This window comes from Eriocheir sinensis, chromosome 1 (assembly GCF_024679095.1).
Source record: "Eriocheir sinensis breed Jianghai 21 chromosome 1, ASM2467909v1, whole genome shotgun sequence".
In the NCBI taxonomy this organism is placed as follows: domain Eukaryota; kingdom Metazoa; phylum Arthropoda; class Malacostraca; order Decapoda; family Varunidae; genus Eriocheir; species Eriocheir sinensis.
The window spans coordinates 5899014-5924645 of NC_066509.1; the positions used below are offsets into that span (position 1 = coordinate 5899014).

The 25632-nt window shown below is 45.5% G+C and overlaps 1 protein-coding gene across 7 annotated transcripts; it reads left to right on the forward strand.

Moving 5' to 3' along the window:
• The first annotated feature begins 3784 nt into the window (after window positions 1-3784).
• On the forward strand, window positions 3785-25334 carry LOC126984874 (limbic system-associated membrane protein-like). 7 transcript variants are annotated; one of them, XM_050839647.1, is made up of 9 exons: window positions 3785-3968; window positions 7241-7581; window positions 18163-18300; window positions 18423-18793; window positions 19877-20017; window positions 20763-21060; window positions 21273-21412; window positions 21925-22183; window positions 22297-25334. In XM_050839647.1, exons 2-9 carry the CDS (start codon window positions 7527-7529, stop codon window positions 22398-22400), a joined length of 1506 nt encoding a protein of 501 aa, XP_050695604.1. In that variant the 5' UTR covers window positions 3785-3968; window positions 7241-7526; the 3' UTR covers window positions 22401-25334. The 7 variants fall into 7 exon arrangements, with proteins under 7 accessions (XP_050695604.1, XP_050695160.1, XP_050695143.1 ...); XM_050839203.1 differs by having other exon boundaries at window positions 3786-3971; window positions 18100-18300; XM_050839186.1 differs by having other exon boundaries at window positions 3786-3968; window positions 18100-18300.
• The last annotated feature ends 298 nt before the right edge of the window (window positions 25335-25632 follow it).

Here is a 25632-nt window from a genome sequence, read left to right on the forward strand (position 1 = left end):
GTGTGTGTGTGTGTGTGTGTGTGTGTGTGTGTGTGTGTGTGTGTGTGTGTGTGTGTGTGTGTGTGTGTGTGTGTGTGTTTCGGGTGTGGGTAAATTAGCTGAGCTTCGCGTTTATAAGTGGAAGCTGTGGGTTAAAAATGATGAATTGTGGCGTGATCAAAATATGATATGATTAACGTTGTTTTCCCGCCAACACCTGCCGCCGCCCGGACTCCCAGGAGTGAAATTAAGTTGTGGCGGACTTAAAGTGGCACAACTGTTAATAATTGCTACTCATAATGACGGAAATTCGGCCAATGCTTCGAGTTAGTTTCCCTTTTCAAACAAGAAGGAAAATGGATTTTTTTTTCAAGAACTGAAGAGACCGTTCTCAGAGCCTGCAGTTTCTTTTGTATATTTAAAATTAGGAGTTTGAAAGCAAATAAGCAACAATTCCCCAAAGTAAACCCTGTATAAGATGACGTTATGAACTAAACACATCTTCTGAGAGCAAATACAGCTCTTGGAACAGCCAGCCTTCCTTCGTCTGTATTTCCTCCTACCTATGATTTGACCTCTTTCAAGAAGAGTGTATCAAGACACCTCTCCATCCGAAATTGACCTCTCCTTTGGCCAATCTATACTTTTCGCTTTGCAAGAGTAACATTTAGCGGGCTTTTTTTCTATATTTTCTTTTTGTTGCCCTTGAGTTGCTCTTTGGGCTGTAAAGAAAAAAAAAAAAATCTCTCAACCGCCACTCTAAGAAAATATTCACCACCACACAATTCATATAGTTGTGAAAAATCCTTATGTAGGTATACGAAAATTATTGCAATACGCAGTAACAATACACAGAAAATACCATAGAATATAAAGCAGAAAAAAATGCCATTAATAAATAAACAAAATACTATGAATATATAAAAATCATGACGTTAAGAACAGAAATATATTTTCTATATTCACATATAAATTTTGTTAACTTAAAGTTCACCAATTTGCAATGTTTTGATTATTCCTGAGTCCTGTTGGTGAGGTGATTTTTTTTTTTTTTTACTCATTCTTACCAATGCATAGGTTGTTGACAAACGCCCGATGTACTCAGAACTGCGACCACTGGCCTCCAATTAAATGCCTTTTTAAAGAGTACAGTGGATTCGGTAACAAATTCGGTAGGTCAACTTTCTTTATCTGCAGAGTTGTTTTTTTTTAGTTTTTTTTTTTGTGTGTGTGTTGGTATGTGTTTGTGTGTGTGTGTGTGTGTGTGTGTGTGTGTGTGTGTGTGTGTGTGTGTGTGTGTGTGTCATTAAATGGCTAAAATTTAGCTATATCTTGAAGGAGGAAAATAGTTGCTAAAAGTCTCTTTCCACAGTCATATATTGAACAAAGAAATAATTCTCAACAATCGAGGTTTTACTACACTCGAGGAAACTTGTGTTACATTTACGAATACTTTTTACCATGCCGAAGTTAAAAGGCCAGAGAGCGACTGACCGGCAACTGTGTTATACTTCCTGTTTGAGCGTCAAATTCTCTAACTGCAGCATGAATAAACGCAAGCTTATCGATCATCCATTGGCAACGCTGCACACCCAGCCTGAAAAAAGCGGTCCCCCAAAATGTTTTCCTATCTATTCTCTGTTTCCAGTCGGCACGTTGTTTATTGTGTTCGCCGCTTTGCTGCGACAATTCTTATTTCAGCGCAGGAGATATGAGGTTAGGAAATCTATCTCTGGCAGAGGTAGCTGTCACCAGGGCGTGTCAATAACCTTGGCTGTGTTTCTAGACCTCAAGAGAGTGATACATATAAACACATAGACAGACTGACTTAATCTAGAAATATATTTTTATCTCCAAGGCATTTAAGTATTTCTTACAGCGCCCAATGGGATGTGTTCCTACTTCGATGACACGCGTCCGCAATTTATTAAGGACCCAGTCCGTGGCTTCAGGAGAGGAAGTTTTTCGGGTACAAACTTAATGTGTTTAGTGCGAAACCCCCTCCCCCCCCCCCCACCACCACCACCACGACACGGGGCTGGAATATTGAGGAGAGCTACAAATAAATGTTACTAAATTCCTTTATGGTGCGGAAAAGTTAGATGAAAATAAAGCTATATTATCCATGAGGTGGCAACAGCGGGCTTCTGTGTGCATATAATTCACTTTCTAGCTAACAAACAAATAAAAACGAAGAAAAAAAGGAGAGGGGATATTGCATTGATTTATAGCTAGTCGCTATCTGAAGTTCTTTCAATAACATGTAATATTTATCTTAGTTTTACCATTATTCACTAAACCAACAAAACGGAGGTCATTTATGATGTGAATCGTTCGTTACTTTTTTAGAAACTATACTTTGGTCTTCCTTCTACGAGTTATATGCAGCTGGACTTATTTTCCTTTAGTCTCTTGAAATTTGCTTCTTCCCTCAAGATAAACGATTTAAACGATCTCCATGTTTGATAATAACAACCAACACGGGCCCTGCTGTCGGTTAGCCTTCACGGAAGAGCACGCTGCCTACGCGCACACACACACACACGACCATGTGCACAAGACAATAACGCAGCTGACATTTAACACATCAGACAAACAGTTTAATGAAGGGAGCGGGACGGGGGTGGGGGTGGAAGGGCGAGGTTGCATTGTAGAGTCGCAGGTTACATGCAAACAGGCGAGTGATAGAAATAAGGGGGTGAGGTATGCACTCCCGGGGTACGAAGAAACATGGTGCTGGGGGAGCCACTGGGCGCTTGGAGAAGAAAAATGGTAAGAGATAAGAGCAAAGGTTTGGACGGCAACACTATCACCAGAAACACAATCTTCACTTTTAGCGCGCGTGCATGGGGAGGGGAAGAGTAAATGGATTGGAAATATTGTGCGTGAAAGCCAAAAAGAATAAAAAAATCTATGGCATTGTTTTTCTCCGCAAACCAAATATAAAAAAATGAAAAATCCCCCCAAAAACTATTGCAAAAAGAAAGCAAAAAAGTATAAAAATCCTTGAAAAAACTGACTTTGCGAAACCTATCCCGCAGCAGATTTGAAATAAAATAAAACTGGCTGGAGTGACTAATATCACATCGGCGTGGAAGATTGGCAATCCTCGTTTAAATTTCAATTCGACGAGACGAGGTGAGTGAGACGAGCGAGACGACCCGGCACGTGCAGCAGAGACGATCGTGTTTTATTGGCGCCTCAGGGACCATTTCAATAATTCATGAAGTGAATCACCAGTGCCTGGCAAGTATGTTTTACGTCATAGCACTTGAAACTGGCCGGGCTGCTGGCAGGCCATCGGTGACTTATTGAGAACATTCATCTTTGTTGCCATGGAGGCGCGGCTCCTTTTGTTCTGTTTGTTGTCTGGCCTTTCTGAACCTGCTTCCCTGTCTGTCTCTCTGGCTGCCTGCCCGTCGGTCTTTCCTGTGCATCCCTGTCTGCTTGTTTGCGTTCGTCAGGCAATCAGCTATTCGTAAATTTTTTTTTGTTGCACTGACGTCCCTCCTCCCTCGCTCCCCAGACTCATACGATGGCGTGAGGGAATCTGCTGCACAACATTATTCGCCAGACATCTTCCACACAGCGCTGCCACAGATACTTCGCCAGATACCATCGCCAGACCAAGGGTCAAGCATCATCAGAATCTTAAATGTGGATCAAAGTGGCCAGGGTTTAACAACTTTTCAGGGGAATGAATGGTGAAAGTGGTTTGCCTGCCTGATCACTAAGGAATATACTGCACAAAGTCTTCTTGAGAAACGATAAGATTGGCCGGAATTACTAAAATAATATTTAAGTAGCTTTTCGCACAATCAGAAGTCATGAAGCCGGTGGAAGAGTGGATGATTAAGTGGCAGCGGTTGCCCAGTCCCGGTCATCCCAGCACGGGGAAGGCGGCCGGGTGGGCGGGAGTCTTCCTGGCAGGAGGAACGCGCGACAGAGGGCAGAGGCAGTCAGTGGCGGTACAGCTGTGGTGGCGTAAGGTGGTGTGTGTAGCCTGCGTGTGCGGCCAGTGTTGTGTGGCGCTGCTCCGCTCCGTAACGTGACTCGGTGTGGCGGTGCGGGGAGAGACAGGCTGGAAGGCTTACGTCCGGCGTTGGGCCCGTGGAAGCTGCCTCTGTATGGCACGAGTGATTTATGGATAGCAAAGGACATTTATCAAAAAGCTTACTGGACAGCGAGATTAATTACAGGTGATCTCATAAACCACCTGAAGGAATGGGATTTTACCAATGCTGAAAATTATTTACTGTTCATGAAATTCCTCGTAGCACATAATAATAATTTAGTCAACGCACTAACAAACATTTGGCGAGGCAAAGTGAGAAGGAGGCGGTGAAGCCGCGACTTTGCCGACTGCCATTGTCCACCTCATTTGTGTTGTGCTGAAAATTTCGGAACACAGCAACAGCTTTAGATGTTTTTTCGCAAATGCTGTCAGGCTTGGGCGAACTCGTTAACTCGTTTATTGGTATGTTGTTTAGTTCACCAACAAACACTTGGTGAAGACATCATGCTAGCTACAAGGACACGCGTATGATAAGATTAACTCATGGACGCAGAGACTCGACTTGGATATTACATGACTTAGTTATGGCTCACAAACATTTAGAGCAATGTTTGTGTTGACTTTATGAGGCAAAACAAGTGTAAGTAGACACGCTAATTTGAAAATGTATATATTCATGTTATATATAATGAATAAAAATACAAGCAAAATAATTCCTTTGCAATAATAATGCAAGAATCACGACATGACATGAAACAAAATGTACAAATACAACATCAGGAGTTATTTTTTTATAGAAAACAACAACAGTGAGAACAACACTAAGAAAATCTTTCTTTGGATAAATGCGTGAGTCCTCCCAAAACTCCTGATTCAAGATAAAAACGGACGTGATAAAACGAAAATAAATAGTTAGAGTTCATTTTTCTTTGTTAATAATGAAAAATAAACACATGAAAATAACTAGCATGACTGGCTACGGAAATACATTCGAAAAATACGCATTCTTCTTCGTATATGAATTGTGAAGCTATGCATGATTACCATAATGTAAATGATAAAGGTCAGTCGCTCGCTCGTTCATGAACTCTATCGACACGGTTAATGCGTTATTGTAGTGACTCGTTCTGACTCACACCTGATGACTCTACTGTGACGTGAGTGATGCCGAGTGATGCTGGCTCGTGCTGAGGGGTGCTGAGAGCTTCTGAATTAAGAGCAGCATTGAGATGTGCTGAATGATGCTGGCCAGTTATGGGATGTGATAAATGATGCCGGTGCTGAGTAGTGCTGAATACAGACCGAGTACCACTAAGCGTAGGTGTATGGTGATCGACTACTTTGAGAGGTGCTGAAGTGTGGTGAATGTTGCTGAATATAATAAGGTGCCGGTGGGTGCTGAGAGGGTGTGCTGACAGGGTGTGCTGAGGAGCTCTGAAGGTTGTTGAGTGAGTTTGTTATTTCTCAGACTTAAGGAGTAAAAATTCAACATAACTTAGGTAAACGTAACTCAAAGAAAAAAAAATAATGCTGGGAATAGTGTGGTGCTGAAAATAGTGTGTGTGTGTGTGTGTGTGTGTGTGTGTGTGTGTGTGTGTGTGTGTGTGTGTGTGTGTGTGCATGTGGCGGGACGGGTGATAATTTGTTTCCAGGCGTGTGTGTGTGTCTGTGTGTGTGTGTGTGTGTGTGTGTGAGAGAGAGAGAGAGAGAGAGAGAGAGAGAGAGAGAGAGAGAGAGAGAGAGAGAGAGAGAGAGAGAGAGAGAGAGAGAGAGAGAGAGAGAGAGAGAGAGAGAGAGAGAGAGAGATGAAGATAAACATAGGATTGTTAGAGCGAGCCTGTTTGGTAAGCCTGCAAAGCAGAGGAGTCTGTGTGATGCTGCAGGGGGGGGAGGATGCTGGGGAAGTGGATGAGCGATTTGGCGGAGGGTGCATGTGTGTGGGGGTGGATATGAATGAGAGCTTATTTCTAGGCGTAGTGGGCGGGGGGGGGGGGGGTATGAGGTGTATGTAAAAGGCTCATATGTGCATAATTCCATATAAAAACAGTATTATGACCCTTTAATTTTGGTCACGGAAACCTTTGGAAACGAAGTAAATTAACATAAACGTAAAACCTATTGCCTTACCTACGAATACATATAAACAACAAAAAAACTACAATTCCTTGCATTTGAATACTACACAAAAAATTATATAAACAAGTTTCAAGACCAGAGTAAGAGAGTTCCCGTGAAGGACAGATATCTGGGTGGCATTTGTGGAGTCTGGAGAGCCGCCGGGCGCGCGGAAGGGAGGGAGGGAGGAGGAGGAGGACTGGCAGGCAAATATTGGTAGCCCGAGGAAGGACAGGATACTGGGCGGCTTAATACTGGCAACATCACAGGGAAGGCCGACTCTTTTCTGCCCACGAGGAGCACTGGTATGGCCCCCCCTGAAGCCACAGAGGGAGATAGAAACGTAAGGATATGGGGAGAGTTAGCAAGTACGGGTTATCACAATTATGTAACTTTTTTTCCCTGATTCCGCATTGAACAGCTTTTTATTGTAATTAGATTTTCTTTACGCCTGAGAGAGAGAGAGAGAGAGAGAGAGAGAGAGAGAGAGAGAGAGAGAGAGAGAGAGAGAGAGAGAGAGAGAGAGAGAGAGAGAGAGAGAGAGAGAGAGAGAGAGAGAGAGAGAGAGAGAGAGAGAGAGAGAGAGAGAGAGAGAGAGAGAGAGAGAGAGAGAGAGAGAGAGAGAGAGAGAGAGAGAGTTTCACGGAGTTTAAAATAAATAAAAAAATGCCTAACCCTTCATTATTTTCTCGGAATTGAGGTTAAAATGGGAAATGAAATGTCGAATACCACATTTGTATGAAGCGTAAGAGCGGTTATACGCGCGCACACACACACACACACACACACACACACACGACGGATGCCTTAGAATGAATTAACCTCACCACTACCATAACTTCTTCCCTGTATTTAAACTGCGCGGAGCCTCGTGTCACGGTGGGAGGCAAACACAATAAGCCATTACGAGCCTGACTCATCGTCTGCAAACACCGGCGCTGCCCTAACAAGCAAACGGAAATTAAATAACTCAACACACAGACAGGGAGACAGTTAAGCAGACAAACACACACACAAACAAACAGGTAATTGGACACACGCACACACACCACACACCCTACACATACACACAAAAAACATAACAAAACTAAATGAATCGATGTCTTACTCTTCCCTACTCCCCTAAAACAGAACCCAATGCGGCGCTAACTCACACCTCAAGGCAGAAGAACAATTACTTAACAACCGTGACCAATAAAATAATAAAGGTGAACTACACGAGTGACTGAATTCTTTGAAAAAAATACAATAACTTATGGAGGACCGGCCCAGGCTGGAGTGTGGACCATTCCTGGCCTCCCGCAACGCCTAGAGGCCAGAGACACGTCCTGCAGCGCCTCCCACCAGCGGCCCGTGACACGAGGGCGGAGGAGCACGACTGTCACCTTCAGCAACGGGAGGAGGAGAAAACGTAAAGATGGGAAGTCCTCAGTTGGTGATTCTCCTGACTCTCCTTGTCTTGGCGCCCGAAGGTAGGTCCGTGTGTGGGGGGTGCCTGTGTGTGTGTGTGTGTTGGGTGGGGGGCGGGGGGGGGGGGTGCCTGTGTGTGTGTTTGTGTGCGTGTGTGTGGATGGGGGTAACCAGCTGCATAAGGGGAAAGTTTCATCTCCGTGCATCTGGTCCACGGCGCTCCATACTATGAGGTTAGTTGTCATATATTTCCTTTATGCTGTGCCCAAGACTTTTCTCACAATAGTTCCCCATGTTGTTGATGAAAGAGTACCCTACGGTCTCATGGTCTCTCTCTCTCTCTCTCTCTCTCTCTCTCTCTCTCTCTCTCTCTCTCTCTCTCTCTCTCTCTCTCTCTCTCTCTCTCTCTCTGTATGTGTCTGTGTGTGTGTGTGTGTGTCTATCCGTCTTTGTGTCTGTCTGTATATATGTCTGTCTGTATATATGTCTGTCTGTATATATGTCTGTCTGTATATCTGTCTGTCTGTCTGCCTGTTTGCCTGCCTCTCCCATTCTCCGTCTCTCTCCTATCTACTACCTACCTCCTACCTACCTACAAAATAACCACGTTCAGTGCAAATAAATTGTTACTAATTATTATTATTATTATTATTATTATTATTATTATTATTATTATCATCATTACTCTTGTTGATCTTTCCATTGATCCTCTGTTGGTGAGCATCAGACGCAATGGTAAAAATAGAAAACCAGTGTCGCTAAACAATTCTCTTTACCAACGCTCAATTCTTACATGTTTTACCGCAGCCATAATGGTGCGTAATCCGATCAGCGTATATTTTTCAATTTTTGACTTATTTACACGCAAACAAACGGCTTAGCTCCTTCTTTAATGGAAAAAGGCTCCCAACGCCCCCTTCGGAACGCCTCTCACTTTAACACGCCAGCCCCGATTAATGGCACCTCGGCTTCCACCTCCCTAACGACGACCTTCCGCAAACAGAGTAATCCTACACGTCAGACGCACGGCGACTCCACTCTCTCTGGCCAGGCGCGGCGCGAGCTCCTATGATGCCGGCAGATGAAAGAAAACCGGCAAATACGATTAGGTGCCTACGTGGGAAGGGTATGACGTAAAGATCAAAGGTAAAGGCGAAATAAGTTGAATGTTTACCTACATATCACGCCAAGCACCGAATACTCTTTTTCTTTCTCTCTTCAGTTATGTGTCACCCACCACACGGCAGCTCCGGAATACCAGTGATTCAATATATTTCTTCTTCCATAAATCTACTTTACCTCCTCAGAAAACGCATGTCTTATTTACATTACCTCTATCACTGTTTAAATCGTTCCCATCATCCTCTCTCGTATATACTTTAACCTGTTTTTCCCCACCTTATAAGCCTGTATGTATCTAACTTGTATTGATTTTCGCAGGACTCAGTATCTTTTCTCATCAATTACTGAAAACTTAAATATATATATGGCAAAATGGATCAACGTGGAAGGATTGCATTTACTGCCTCGCCTCACAGCTGACTAAACCCTTCCCTCTCACTCTTAAACACAAAACCTCTTAGCGGATAAAACACTCCTGCAATCATACGGTAAGCTGACCTCGTGGCAGGGGATGAACAAGCACTAAGCACTAGATCATGAAAATTATCCAATAGAAGAACCATCTCTTTATACGTGAACTGAGAGGAGGAATCAGACGAAGTAAAAAAAAGAATTGAGTTCTTAATTTGATCAACAGTTCTTGCCAACCCTCATTTACTTACTTCATTGCAACGGGCGGGGTGGAAGGGGGGGGGGGGGGTCTCCTAGACAAAAGAAGATCGGGCTCGGCATTTTTTTTCCGCCCCGGTATTACTTCCAGGGACAGGATAATGGGACAAGAATCGCAACATCCTCCGTGTGACTTTTTTCTCACCTGCTTGCTCATTAATAGACGCGGATCATTGTTAGTACAGCTTGAATGTGGAAGCCTCTCAGGTGTGTCATTAGGTGAGGTATTATGTTTGGCGAGAGAAAGAGAGAGAGAGAGAGAGAGAGAGAGAGAGAGAGAGAGAGAGAGAGAGAGAGAGAGAGAGAGAGAGAGAGAGAGAGACCGAAAACGAGAGAAACCGAGAACGAGAGAGAGAGAGAAAGCAAAAGCCAGAGAAGGGGAGAACGGTACACAGAGAAAGAGCACCCAAAAACGAGAGTGCGACAGAGATACACAGATACACAGCAAGAGAGAGAGAGAGAGAGAGAGAGAGAGAGAAAGGGGAGGAAGAAAAGCAGAAAAGCAAACCCTTATCGGCAGCAACCTTTCCGTCCGTCCCTCCCTCATTACGCTGCTAGCTATGCACACACCACTCCTTCTGCGCCCTCCTCGCCGCCTGCTCCTCCTCCCGCCCTCCCTTCGCTTCCCCCTCACGCCGCACACCCATTAGTTGCCTTCCACACGCCCGAGACAATAATCCACAATACGTCACTTTTTTACACTGAATCCTCGTTTTTTGTTTCTCTCTCTCTCTCTCTGTATCTCCCACTATTTTTACTTTATATAAATTTTCCTTGTTTCGCTTCAGCCCTGGTTACTCATTTTTCTTTTTTTTCTCTTCATTCACTCGTAGTCCATCCTCCTCCCCTCCAGTGCGCGTCTCCTCTAATTTGTCAGATTTTTCCTCCCTTCCAGATTAGCCCCCAAAGTGTCCCATTCTATTTTTATGTTATGCCAAGGCTCCTGACGCCCTCTCCTCCATCTCCCTTCTCCCCAATCGCATCCAAATACCCTGCTTCCCTGCCCTCCTCCCCTTCCCTCCTTATCCGTCCTTCCCAATCCTTAACGGCAATTACGCTTCCATCCCCTGCCCTCCTTCCTCCCTCCCTTCGCCCTCCCTGCCACGACAGCGTCAACAAAATGATTATCGCAATTGAGATCATGATACTCGGAATGAGGCTGATGCCAAGGCTGCAGCTGAGCACCGAGGAGAATTTGTGAAGAGAAAAATTATGTCTGCGTTAATTTGAAGCTTGGCATTTATTAGACTTCCGCTCACAAATCCTCGTTGTAGCGTATGTGTATGCTTTTTGTAGCAAGATCTTGCAGAGCATATAAATTCGTCTTGCAAAGTAGACTCCACAACATCCGAGAAAACTTGTAGTATTAGAAGAGCTTTCCAATAATCCGCTTAGCCCGGCGACCAGGTCGGTGCGTTACTGCGTCTTATGCAACGGTGTGCTAAATGAGGACACACTCAGCAAGTCTCGGCGCGGCGCAGCGAACTCCGCCTATTCAGCACATAACGCATGTTAGGGTAAAAGGAGGTCATTAGGCATTGGGTAAACACTTAAATACTTTACAGTACTTCAGAATCATATTTTACACTTTGCATTTTCTTGGTGCAACGATTCTCTTTAGCATCGGGAATGAAACAAAAACATGAATTGAAATTGAAAACTAAAACTTAAGAGTGACTTATGTAACTCTTGAGAGCTCGTGGCGCACACGCTTCCCATCGGCGCCTCGCTCGTGGCCTGGACGAAGCAGGAGGGCGGAGGAGTCTGGAGGAGGAGCGTGGAGGCTTCACGATCTGCGCCGAGTAGCACTGAAACTCGCTCCCGTGGAGACTCACTCTCGGGTTAGTTTATCAGTCGGATACGAGCGCCCCAGCGGTTTGATTTCACGCTCGCTGGCTCTCCGGGGCGCCGAGACCCTTACCTCCGTCCTTGAAGCTTCCTCCTGATGTCTGCCTGACTGAAAAATTGAGTTTCCGAGTTCCGAGAAGCGAAGTTGATGCTCTCTGGATCTGAAATTTCTAATCATAATACTGATAGCCGTGACTTACTAATCAATGTGGGGGTCAACAACGACAGATTATAGCTTTCACCTCAGGTCAACTGTGTCAACAGCATATTTACGTTATAGAGAAGTGCTATTCTGGGAAATGAGAACCATTAGTTCCCTGGTAAAAGTTGTTCGCGAAAGTTGTCTCTCCTCGTCCGCCACCCAAGTGTGTCAACAGAAAAATAACGTGAAAACAAGAGGCGCCTGGCAACAAGGACGAAAGAAATCACCTTCGCCGGTACATGAGACTTGAAGAAGTCACTGAAATACGTGTGGCTGAGCAGAAGGAACTGCGAAATTGGTTTGCCACGGAAAGTTGAAAATAAATCCAACTTGTACGAACTTTCTTTTCCCCCATTCAATGAACATTCGGACAACTTTTTTTTTTTTACTGGTCTGAACTTTTCCGCTTTTAGAATTATCGCTGATCTAAAATTTTCATGTGCGTGGTTGAGGTTCCTCGCGTCCTCCTTTCCCATTCTGCCATCCTTTCAGCGGCCTTCCCTCACGCGCAGCCCGGCACAACACGGCAGTTTCGTAAGGCTGCAAAGAGCGTGTGCGTGCCTTCCTCCTTCCCTCCCTTTCCTCCATCCCTCCGCCTCACACCAAGGTATTAATCGTAAGCTTTCATATTTCCCCACATAATTCCGCTCCGAAGGTTCCTTGCAAATGCTGCGAATTTACGAGGCCGGGCCAGGCTTGCATAAGTGATGACTGGCATAATAAACAGACGCCTACGGGAAACGCTTTGCTGGACTTAACACCCACGCCATGTCTAAAGCCACTGCTCTCTCTCTCTCTCTCTCTCTCTCTCTCTCTCTCTCTCTCTCTCTCACACACACACACACACACAGCACCATCCCCTACAACAACAAAACATAATCGCCTTGCATTCAACAGCGATGAACTTTGTCACACGTATTACATAAGCTTCCCCTACAAACCATTGCTCGGCGCCTTACACACACACACACACGCACACAGAACAGGCCGGCCCCTAAACAACAAAGCATAATCCCCTTGCATAGAGAAGTGATGCAGCCTGTCCCACCTACCGCCTAAGCCCCTGCTCGTAACCATAATCATCAGAGGAAACAAAGACGAGGCGAGGGGAGACACGCTCACAATAGCCCAGTCCGCGCCAGCTCTCGGATAACTTTATGAAAGGTAAAACACACTGAACCCTACACACGCCAGCCAAGAACGGGACAAGGAACACCCGAGGACCTTGCAGACACCCTCGCTCTGCTCCTTCACCTACCGGGCTCCCCTGAGGACAAAGGAATCGTATGGCAAGCGAGGAGGAAGATATCGTTCTGAATTTCACATCGTCAGTCTTCAGGTCACTAGACGGCCCGAGCAGATTTTCCTCGTTTTCTTTGTGGCTGAGATGAGGTTCGGGACGGAAGAGGAGGAAGGACGAAGGGAGAGAGAAGGCGGAGTGGGAGAGGGATGGGAGAGGGGAAATCCTGCCTCATCGAGATGCTGCCGGCGCCACAGATAAACAGATTCCCAACACCTCCTCCCTCAACTCCCCCAGCAGCGTTCAGAACCCTAATGGAGTGATGGGCGTGTGGACGTGGAGGAGGGACACACGTCGCTCAGAGGCATTAGTTTTTAACCTCCATATTAAACCATCAGGGAGGAAGCATTGACTGTACTGCTCCCAAAGCCTTCCTCCTTTACCTCTACTGACACAGATGAAGGTCAGCCAAGAGGATTAATATAACCCCGTTCCTCTTACCCCTCACCATAACTGTCAACGAATTTCTATGGCAATAAAAGGAAAGATTAATGGACTTTCTTACGCAGAGGGAATACATTTGTGATTGAGGGTTTTATGTGGATATTAAGATACATTTATGGATGTCAGATACAGACGATACGCAGGTGTTTTTTTAGGAGGATCAGTTTGTGGACCGATTTGCGTCTTGTAACCATATAATATTCTTTTGTAGTTAAGTAAAGTCTCCTCCTCCCTTCTTGTAAGCCATGCATTCCTATATTCGAAACTTACTGAATAAAATTGGAGGTAAATCATAAAAATAAAAATAAACAGATTGGGATTCCTCTGTTTATTAATAACTGAATAATATAAAGAGAAAAGGGGAATAGATCGGAGTGCGCGTTCCTCTTTCTAAGACTACTAAATAAAACAAGAGGAAAGGAATAAAAGAAGAGCACGAATTACATTTATTTATAACGTAATGAGTAAAGTATGAGGAAAGGGATAAATTTAGAGCAGGAATTCCTCTTGCTGAAACTTACTGAATAAAATAAGGGGGAAAAGTATAAAAATAATGTTGGGATGAGAGCAACGAACATTTTACTGAGATGAATCTAATTAAACTGGGCTAAATTAGTTATGACATTAGCTTTACCACATGAATGCACACACACACACACACACACACACACACACACACACACACACATTAACCATAATCCACTACCGTACCTTCAATTTCCCCTTCTTCTCGTCCTCTTCCTTCTCTTCCTCTTCCTACTTCTCCGCCTACTTTTCATTCTCCCTTTCTTCTTTCTCCTTCTCACCCGCTGCCTTATAATCGTTCTTATCTTCTCTTTCATTCCTTAACAGCAATATATTATACCATCACCTCTGCAGCTACTTATCACCCCTTCCATCTATCTGTTACCAACCATTTTTACTCTCACAGCTACGACCTCCAATAACAGCAACAACAATAACCATTACCACATTTTTTACCCCTACTCCTCCTCTTCTTCCTTCTCATCCTCTTCCTCATACATATCCCCCTTGACAACCTTCTCGCAATCCTCCTTCAGCAACACTCACTACCTGTATCTCCACCACCACCACCACCATCACCTCTACACAATGGACTCCCCGTGTGGACCCTGAGGAATGTGACCATCAACAAGACGTATCCCTTTCAGTCGCAACACCTTCCCCGCACCCTCTGTAGCACCCCAAGTGTCAGCCTCTTGAACGGGGCAACAGCAATCAACACGAGAGGCAGACGGAGAGACCTAAAGACAAAATACACAGGCAGTTAAAGACAAATATAAACGGAGACAGACTAATAGAGAGGTCGTGATTTTTTTTTCTTTTTACGTCTACGCCTATAGCGCCGGTAGACTTGCTCGAGGAGCCTGGATGGAAGTCGGCCCCAGCCCGTCATGGCGCAGGCAAGTGTTTATAGTGGCGCCATCTTCTCTTGAATCTTGATTGAGGCGAACTTAATTGATCTTTTCGTGTGTGGTGATTTTGGTGACAGTGATGGTGTGTGTGTGGGGGTTGGGGTGGGGTGGGGTGGGTGGGGAGGGGGCGTGTGAGTCTGTGTGTGTGAGTGTGTGTGTATTTGTTTAAATGTGATCCCTCGCACTGGTCACTGGTTACGATATAAAAAAAATATGAAATAATACCATTTTATTATATTTCCATCAAAACTATCATTCGGTTTAAATCGAATATTTGGAAAACCACCATTTCACGAAAAAATGGAAATTGGACGATAAATATGACACGCTAAAATTAAACAAAAATGAAGATTGAATAACACAGATTTAAAAAAAGAACATCGTGCATAACAAACTACCACCACCACCACCGATAACTACAACAAGGATAAAAAACAACAACAGCAGTCATACAACACAAAGAGAGAGAGGAGAGAGAAAAATAACAAAGGTACAGTACATGGTTGGTTTACTAGAGACAAAAAAAACAACAATCCGAAACGATACCTCAAAATATCTGTACATGAGTGACGATCCGGAGATTGCGCGTGGGCAGACCTGATGAGGAGGGCGAGGAGCGGGTGGCGGGAAGATACGAATAGAAAACAGGAAGCCGAGAGAGAGAGAACGGGAGGGGGCGAACTAGCGAGCGAGAGACGAACAGAAAACGAAAAGGAAAACGAAAAAAAGAGAGAAGCGAACTATACACGGGAACCGGCACACGAGTCCTTTAGCGACGGAGATTATCGAGCTGCTTTTGTGATGAGAGAGTGACTTACGAGGCGAGTGAAGAGCGCCTTTTGATTGGATAGGAGAGGAGGATGGTGCGAGGGTGAGTTGAGGACGCGCAAAGGAGAAGTAAGGGAAATGAGGTGAGGAGGAGAGAGAGAAAAAGAGGATCCGGAGATGAGATGACTGAGGGAAGAGTGACAGCAAAAGTAACGACCACGCCAGGAAGAAAAGGTGGAGAGGGAAGAGTGATGAGGAGGACGAGGAAGAGGGAGAGGAGAAATAAGGGGAGGAAGAACGAAAGAAGTGGGATAATTTGCGAGGGACAATTGCTTTTTCCGATATCATTTTTAGATCGAATAAATCCACTTTGCCAACCTATTTGTGGCTTTAATGATGTCGTCGTTATCCGTCTGTTTCGGTTTCTCTGTCTGTCTGACGTCACAAAAATAAAAAAAATAAAAAATAAATCAATGTCTAGTCACCCAATACATATAAAAACATCTTAAAACATCACAAACTTATTAACATTTGGGAAAACGCAGATATAAAGTGACTGAATGATGGCGCATATATAGTAAAAACTGACTGACTTAGGGAACCCATACGGAAAAATTCGCTCGTGCTTTGAAGGCAGATCAAGAGTGCTTCCAGAGGGTGCCGCTAGGGGTTGGGAGGTGGCCCGGTCCTTTCCGATAAAAATGCGAGTAAAAAATTATCAGAGTGGTGGGCGTTACGTATTTTTTCGCCGTTGTCAGTTGTTGTTTAATTTATCCTTTTTTTGTCAATCTCCAGCAGGGAAAGTTTGGAAAGTTTCGTTTAGTCGGCGCAACATCTGTGGCCATATGCCGGAGAGAGACAGAAGGGGAAGGAATTATAGAAGGGAACAGATCCCGGGAGACGGGACACAACCCCCGATTAATACCTGGTACCCATTCACTACTGGGTGGACAGGGGCGTAGGGTATATCTCCAGCAGGGTGTGTCAATGCGGCTCGCCCACCTGATGCAAACACGGTGGCGAACTCAAAAGCCATGCAGCTGAATATTTGGGGAAAAAGCTGAAGCGGGAACCGTCGAGGGCTCCGAATGGTCTTTGACACACATCTATTTTTCAGTCACAAACAAAACAAGCGGCAAGTTGTCGATACAGTTAGGAATAATTGAAGGCAACTAGTTACATGTGTCACACACCGTTCGTTACATTTTTGGTCAGGCATTAAAAGTACTAAAATGAGAGACTGAGACACTTCCGCCATGGACAGTACAGACAGCAAGACAAACATCATCACACAGTAAATAATCGCATACACAAGTTAAAAAGTGTAAAAAAAAAAAATATAAATATATCCATCACCATATTGACTTGAAATTTTAATTTAATATCGCCATATCCACTCTATTGATGCCCACTGGAAGCATTCATGGTCTGCTCTCAAAGTATAGACGGTTGTTTCCATATCACATACATAAAACTGCCATTATTACCCTTAAATTGCTCTCAGTCAGCTGTTACAGAACGTTTCCTAAAATCTGATGAAACATTCCTAGGCCGACGCTATTCCTTTTCACCAAGTTCTATAAAAAAAATGTCGCGTATTTTTTGTTTAATCCTCCTAACAGGCAGACAATCAGCATCGAAAGAATAACCTCGCTGCCGTTGGTGAAGGTAACAGTACCCGGCACTTAACACTTTTCATGACGCGAAGGAAAATTCTATCTTCTAAAGTATGATTTCCTTTTTTTATGGAGTCTGGCGGTAGAGAGGAATATTTTTCGCTCTCAGGTTTTAAGTATTCCGAGGCCCGGCGAGACCCAAAATATAAAGTGAAGCGCGGCCGTCACTCCTCGTTGCTGAAAGAATAATAAAGGCGATCAGTGGTTGCGACTCTGAAAGAAAGGAGTGGGGGAGAGATGATGATGATGATGATGACGAGGAGGAAGAAGAGGAGGAGGAGAAGGAAGAGGAGAAGGAGTAGGAGCCAAGAGGTCACGCCTATCTCACCTTTCGATCGCTCACCGGCAAACTCTTTAAGACTCTCGCTAAGTACATTAGGCGGCAAGTACATCACCTCTAAGAGTATTTGGCCCTCATCGGGTTTTATATACTTTCTCTCTTTCCCTCTCTCTCTCCGTCTTTCTCTCCCTCTGACGTAAGCCTCCCTTAGGCCTCTCAGACTGGTAAATGCTTCGCCACGCCATCCTGTGAGCCATGTAAAGTTGGCCTCGTGCAGCCGTCAACGATAAAGCGATACAATGGACGGCGGGAGGAGGGAAGGAGGGCGGAGAGCGCTCAGGGGAAAGTTAATGTTTTGTGCGGAGGGGGAGCGGAAGGACGGCCCGGGAGGAAGGGGAGCGGTAAAAGGAGCTTTGAGGTACGAAGGCGGAGGAAAAGACGAACTGGGAATTGGAGGGAAAGAAGGGAAAAGAGGCGTTGGGGGAGGAGAGACAAGGGAGAGGAAGCCAGGGAGGGGGATTCGGTGGGCGTCTAGGATTGAGGAAGCTGGAGGCCATTGAGGTGTATGGCGGGAGGAAGGAAACCGGTTGCCGAGGGGGTGAGGACGGACTGTTCTCATAATGGGAACGGTTCCTAATGGGTGAAGGAAAATGTAGTTGTTTTGATCCTCGACAGAAGTAATGACACTGTAAACCAGTCATCCATTACTGTCCTTAGTCTTTGTTGCAGGATATTTGTTCCCGTAGATTTAATACTTAATTCTAATGCGAAAGGAAGGGAGTTGTATTTCGGAGTTTGCTTCATTTGTCTCCTTATTTAGGCTTTTCTTTTCCAGTGATCTTGAAGGGAACACACAGAAAGCCCGTTCCCTTAGGCTCTCTCGCCCCTCCTCTCGCAGGTCTGACCAAGGACTATTACGAGGCCGGCTTCTACTACGAATACGAGGAGGAGCCGCCCAGCTTCCAGGCACGCTCCCAGACCTTCACGGTGGAGGTGGGCCAGTCCGTCATTATCCCCTGCGACGTGGACAACATCGGTTAGTCTGAGTCCCAAGTAGATGCAATATTAACCTCGTAGCAACAGAAAACATGGCATTAGCATCACGCATATATTTGACCTAAATGGCTGAAGCTTGACTGCTAACTACCCCCTTTCAAGGACACAACAAGTTGATCATCAAAAAGTTTGCGGCGCACGGAGGCAAGGAGAGGCTGCTGGCGGTGGGCGACGAGAAGGTGACGAGAGACCGAAGAATCAGCATCGAGAGAGCGCGGCTCGTTATATCTCACGCCCGACCACGTGACGCCGGAACCTTCCTCTGCTTCTTCGACATCGACCCGCCCGTGCAGCTCAAGCACACCCTTGACGTGCAGTTCGCGCCAACCGTCAGGTCCCTCGCGCCGCCCGAGCAGCACGTCCCCAAAGGCACCACCATCACCCTGGAATGCCGCGCACAGGGGAATCCGGAGCCCATTATTCGCTGGTCCCGCCAAGAGGGGCCGCTGCCGTCTGGCCTCCGCAGCGAACAGGTATGTGAGACCACGGTGCAGTGCACGACTATTTATTGAATTCACCTCTTCAGCAAGTCACTTGGTCTTAGCAAGGTGCCAGTAACGACTATTTTCATCACAGTATGGAGAACACTAAAACTTTTTCAAAGAGCATGAACCCTTTTGTTTTGAAACCTAACTTACAAAAAATATATATTTCCTGTGTCAAGAAAGTCGCAAAAATCGATAAAGCTTGAGTGACTTTAAAAGATTAATATTTTCTCAAAAACGATAACGATTGAACAGTGAATCATGTAATCATTCTGAGCCACGTTACAAGTCACCGCGCTTCTCCGTTTGATTCAAGCAAGGAGGAAGACTGGCATTTTTGGTAACTTGAGCTACGGGTTTGGGTTTCTCGAAGAGGTAAATTGCTCATCACAAACTTGACTCGTAATGTTACAACAGACTTTACCCATTATTCTCCCAAGACACAGGACCCCAACGTGGTACCTGACTTTGGACGTGTTGTGTTTAGCATTTAGATGTAACTAATACACCTACCACCTAACGAACTCACTCATGCCCCCTTATCAGATACGGAAAAGTAATAACAGATTTTCAAAAGCTGCAACACAGGCTCGAAATAGCCACCCATACACGTTTCTTTTATCTACATTCAAGCCTCACTCTACACTTCCGAAGCACTGATGGATCCCTTTTTTGTGTATTGCGCTGCGACGGGACAACAACAACAACAACCCTAAAGATTATTATAACAGTTATTCGTCACCGGGCGAGCCTCTGGGACGCCCGGGGGTCCGCCTGCCACGACCTAAAAGTCTGTGGTCGATGCATTGGACCAAAAATGTTGAATCGGATATTGGTCACCTGAGAACAGGGGCAAAAATATTTATTCTTTGTAGCAATTCTGTCGATGGAAACTGTGCTGGGTTTCCCCCATATATCAGTGACACGACGGCCTCTCTCTCCCATAGTCATTACAGTGGGCAACATATTCCACCTGCCCGGGGGACATGTTGCACCCCTTTGTCCTGCCTGACACAGAATATTGCCTTCCTCACCCCCTGACCGTAACGTGGCGGCATGCATCCTCCACAGGGCCAGAGTCTCACCCTGGAGGGCGTAGACAGGCACGTCGAGGGCACTTACCTCTGCACGGCGGACAACGGCATTGGCGAGTCGGCCTCAGCAGCGATGACCATCACGGTGGAGTACCCGCCGGAGATCAACACCGAAAAGGTTAGTGTGCCGAGGGTTCGCGAGGGAGGAGAGAATGCACTATTAAGATCTGAGGGATGAAGCAGCTTTTTCTACATTAAAATTGTGAAGTGCTCATTAAAAGTAGTGAACCCAAGAAATAAAAGGTTTTGTTTTACACTAAAGAAGAGAAATGACTCACCATTGGAGCTCTTGATTTTTTTTTTTCATTCTAAAGAGGATGGAACAAGAGCTGCAAGACTGTAAAACAAAAAAGTCAGACAATGTTTCCCTCAAAAAAATGCTAAAGTGGTAGGGGCCCAAAAATACAAAGGCACAGTAAAACAGACTAAAAAATGTATTACGCAGAAGTTAACAAAAGTAAAAGTACGATAATAAGGTTGGAAAACTCTTCCCCACATCAACAATTAGTTTAGTATTCATTAAACGGGAAAATGAATGTAATTCTTTACTCTCTGACTCGAAAGTTTAGAGCAAAAACAAGAGAGAGAAAGAAGGAAAAAGGAATACGCTAAATTCACGCATATCCCCGGGCATGCATATACATTGTCAGGATTCAGTTAAAAGCTTAAGGTGACTTTAAGGCATTACTGAATATATTTCTGTCCTCCGGTAACCAGCTGTGTCCCCTTTGTCTCGTTGCAAATAGCGTAAGGTATGTAATAATTCCCCTCCCCGTGCTGCTTCATAAAATATGGGCGCGCTGTTAATGCATAAATGAAGAATCACAACATCAACATAAAGAGGTGGTGTGTGCGTCCTGCAGCAGGTGGTGCGGACCGGGGAAGGCGACCATGTGGACTTGGTATGCTTGGTCCACGGGCGCCCTGAGCCTGACGTGACCTGGACCAGAGACGGACATCAGCTCCCGGACACCGACATGGACACACAGCTGTATCTACCGGACGGACAAGACAACGCACACGAGAACCACCTCAACCTGATCCACGTCGCACACCGCCACACGCTCACCATCAAAAACGTCACGGAGAGGGACTTCGGCCCCTACATGTGCATCGCCGAAAACACGCACGGCCAGAAATCCGCCACCATACAGATGACAGGTAAGAATTGTCAGTTATCAAAATAAACATTCCTCACTATGTCATGCAAGCTACTTTAAGCCCTTTTCATATCTTTTCCATGATTCCCCCTCTCTTTATTCTCCCTCGTCCTCGTTCTCGTCCACTCTTTTCTCCTCCATCGGCAACTTCTTAATCTAATTTTCGTTCAGGCATCTAATGTATAATCTCGCCCCGTATTCTCTCCCTGGCAGGCCTGCCCAAGCGACCCATCATTACCAGCAGCCCGATAGGTGGAGAAAGTAGCTCCTACACGCTCACCTGGGAGACGGAAAGCTACTATCCTATCACCGAGTCCCTCATCAAGTACCGGAAGGCTCACCTGGGCTGGTCGGTGAGTACACGGGGGCTAGAGGTGACGGTTGCTGCGGGGATAACTGTTCATCAAAGCTGCTGTGTTTGGCGGCACACTGCACTTCTTTTATAGGCGCTATAGTCTTATTTTGTTTTGGCCAGGGCGGATTGCGTTTGGTGGTGCCACTTTAAGGCAATAAAATTTTGGTAACGTTAAATAACTAATAAAAAATATATTGAGATTAGTCAGCTTTCACGTAAATTTTGTCATAACTGATCTAGCGATTCAGCGATAGTTTTGAAATTTTCACTACATAAATGCTTAGTTTCTCCGAAGAGCTAAGAAAATCTAATATTGGTAATCGAAACCATCAAGCAGTATCTCACACAACAGGCGTATACATAATGCAGGAACTCGCCGCCTATATCTTGCTGTGTGCAATAAACAGCCCGGCCTTGCCTGTCTCCTGCCTCTCCTGTGTCTGATCCAGGAACAGGTAATCCCGCACGGTCATATAATCAGCGAACCATACTAATTGGCTCCTTCCGCAGAGTAACCGCACCATGGTGATGGCGGGAGCGTGGACGGAGGTGTCGCAGAAGGTGAAGCCCGTGAAGGTGCGGGAGGGGATGCGGTACGCCACGACCCACACGCTGCAGAACCTCGAGGTGGCCACCGACTACCTCACCGTCATCAGGGTCAGGAACAAGTACGGGTGGTCTGCAGAGTCGGAACATTTCTCCTTTTCTACCAAGAAAGGTGAGGGCAGTGCCGTGGGCTGGCAAGGCTGGTGGATGATCGTGAATAATGGTAAGAAACTTTCCCTTCTACTGTTTGTGTACTCTAAAAAAAGCTTGATTTTTTCTTTATCAGCAGCACATGATGCTGTGTTGTTGAATATGCTGCTTTCTCCTTTGTTGCAGCGATGGCGGTGCTGCAGTCCACGAGCAGCAGCAGCGGGCAGGAGGCGATCAGTGTGTCGATGCTGCTGTTGCTGTTCTCTGTGTTCTCCCTCAGCAGGATGTAGGCAGCGGAGCCTCAAACAATGCTTGGCCTCGTAGATGGCCGGTGTAGTCTAGCCCCAAACCTGCTGATAGTATCTCACTAAGTTTATCAGAAAGTGATTTTCTGAAAAACATTCCATCAAATGTTCTGTGAACTACTTCATTGCAGGAAAAATGCACGAGCTACACTTTGGCAGTAAGTGTGGAAACAGTATCGGATGTTTTAAAAGAGATGAAAGAACATTTAATAAAAAGACATCATTTGAAAGTTAAGAAACCTTTAAGTATCTTATTGTACCGATTCGACGGAAAGCTTTGTGTCTCAGTCCACGTAGTGCCTGGCCCGGGAGGCACTGCCAGTCCATTATGATATATTCATGACGCGTATGTTCATATTTTCGATAATATTTTCATATATGTGTAGAATTACCTCCAAAGTTAGGTGTAGCAATGATCCATAGTGATACTATGACGTAGTGTAAGCAGAAGCGTAATCATTCAATCATGAAGAACCAAACATACAAGGCGGCAGACGGTACGGAGAGACTTCCAGTAAGCGACCGGCTGAAAGAAAAGACGGACCTGCGCTGCTGTGGCTGAGAATTTCATGTAAAACTCATGCTTCCGGGGTATTACAACTAAGTCACAGGATTAGGTTTTAGTGGACTGTCTTGGGCACGACAAACATTTAGCTAAGATAACACTCCCCAGCGCTTGCCCTTGAGGCACTCCAGGGGTCTGGATTATTGTTTTTTATTTTTTATTTTACTGGAATTAAGCGACACTTGGTGGGATGCTCGGGTGCCAATGGTACCGTCAGGAGCCCAGACAATGTATCTAAGGGTCAGTCGTGTCTGCGGTTGTGGCAATATCACTGTGCTACTGTCGGAGATTACGGCACCCGAGGCAATAAGTAACACTAAAGTACTGTTGCGGCATTCAGAGGATCCAAAGGTGTGCAGCGGTGAGGTACAGGAGAGGTTCGGTAAAACTCCTGACCCGCAGAGAAAAGCAAGGGTCCAAGGGAACTCCACCACCCCAGGGGCGAGGCAATACATTCCCAGCGAAAGGCACTTTAGGAGGTACTGAATACCCTTGGGGCCTTAAGGAGCCTCAGCACCTATAAGGCTCTCTTGGAGTTCGGATGCGCTTCAAAGCCTTTGCCTCTGTGGTGGGCCAGGTGACCAAATGATCTGGAGCTCTATAGATTCCTTGGGCACCAGAAGGACTAAACACGCCCAGTGCCGCTCAGTGCTGCCCCTTGTGTCGCTGCAGTGAAGGGTAGATGGAGGCTGCTGCGCCCCACGTCATGCTTGTAGATATGGGGTTCATTATTAACTCCTCTGCAAACTATAGTGTTGAGTGTTTGATACAGAAAAAAAATGTACAGTATATACAATGTTGCTTTTTTTCGTCATTCACGGCTCTGAAGAAAGTCTGTGATCGCACAACATTATGAGGAAAAATACTAATTTCCTGATGAGAAAGGTCAGATTTGGAGAGCCTCAAATCACCGTCGTGGAGCGTGTCGTTGTGAAGGAATCTCGGAGCCTTGTTGCCGCCGCCGCCTGCTGCGCGGTGGGCGGGTGTGGGTGTGGCGCCTGTGGCCGCCGTAGACAGTCTGGGAGATGGCTGGGAAAGGCCCGCCTTCGTCTCGCCTGTAAGGATGTTCTTCGCGAGGTCTCTCGACTGATGGCACCAACATCTTCCATTGGTGAATAACCGTGATTTAGGCCTCTCGAATACATGTTTGTCATTTTATGTATACATGTGGGTGTAGGATTTTTTATGTATGCCTATGTCATTTTGCATGTATGTACAAGAATGCACATCCACAACATAGAGTAAGGTCTGCGTAAGATGCCAAAATGTTAAACAGTTACCACCACCACTACTCCCACCACCACCACCACCACCACCACCTCTGCAGCCACCTCCTCTACCACAACACCACCAATACCACCTCCCACCCTTTTAAGGCTTTGCACTAGATGACCTGTTTTATGAATGACTCAAGAAATACTACCATTGTTACTTTTTAAAACGCAAACTCACCATAAGTAAAAGTACTTTTGTTCTTTGTCAACTGTATGGTGTGTCTGCAGATAACTTAACTGTATAAACTTGTAAACGAGATAAAACCAGGAACATGTAAAGGGACAACAATAAAGCGTTTTCTTGTACGATGTTGGTCAGTGTTATGCACTTGTTGTTGTGTCGGAAATTACAAGAACTAGAAAAAAAGAATTCCGCTCGCTCAGCACTCGGTTCGTAAGCTACTTACTCCTCAGCACACTTCAAGGAATATTCGTCCCAGAAATCAACAGGGAATATATAATAATTGTTACTGATCAAACCCTCATGTGTCGCTGTGCCATTCAAAGACGATCCGTTCCTGTGCAGTTATCTAGCCCTGCCCTCGTCCCTCACCCTCAACGACCTCACCCTCAACGTCAGAATCCTCTTCCCGTTGCATTGTCAAGCTTAACGCCACAAAACGGTACAACAGTTTTATCATCGTGAAGGGTTTCGAAAAGCTATTGATCATTTGCCAGCAAGATGATGTCGGAGAAGTCTAATTACTCTTTTTTATTATCATCTTAATCAGAGTTATTGCAAGTCTAGTCATGCTGTTTTTTTTTTCCTTTCTACTTGTTTGCAGTCCAGAACGTGGGTTGTCCGCTACACTGTGTTACGTGGGGGTTTCGTGTCAATAAGGCCTTAATATGTAAGTGTTTCCGCATTGCCCTCGCCCACTCTCTGCCGCGCGTCGCGAGGCGTCAGGGAGTCCTCGAGTTAGTGAGGAGCGCGGCAGGATGGGTGAGGGCTGCCCGCTGACCCACCTTCCGGGAGGCGCTGGGGAGAAGATTTTTTATATCTCACGTGTCTTGGGAACAGCTGACTTTAACATAAGTGTGAATGTCTGTGTACTGTAAATAAATGTTCTTTCTAAATCACTGGATGTTTATTTAACCCTGTAGTGTTTTGGTCTGTGTGTTTAGGTTCTTCCAACGGTGGTTTCCGGGTCCATATTATACTTTGCATTTGTCTTCTTTCCGCACCTGTAATACTTCATGGCCTACTTACACCTGCGCGCTGCTGAAACCTTTACCTTTAGGAACCACAATGCATTAAAGTGCACACTCTGGAAAATAATAACGGTGAAACGCCCGCTATGGAACCCCGAGGACCCGATGCGTCTAAATGGATGGCTCTCAACAGGTGTCAATCAGGTAAGTGGTTCTGGAAGGTATG

Bases quoted from the DNA above. Each gene is read 5' to 3' on its own strand.
- LOC126984874 (XM_050839203.1), top strand. From the start codon at position 7,527: ATGGGAAGTCCTCAGTTGGTGATTCTCCTGACTCTCCTTGTCTTGGCG. The intron at 7,582-18,099 runs GTAGGTCCGTGT...TTTCTTTTCCAG, and splicing joins CCTTGTCTTGGCGCCCGAAG to TGATCTTGAAGGGAACACAC. The intron at 20,018-20,762 runs GTTAGTGTGCCG...TGCGTCCTGCAG, and splicing joins CGGAGATCAACACCGAAAAG to CAGGTGGTGCGGACCGGGGA.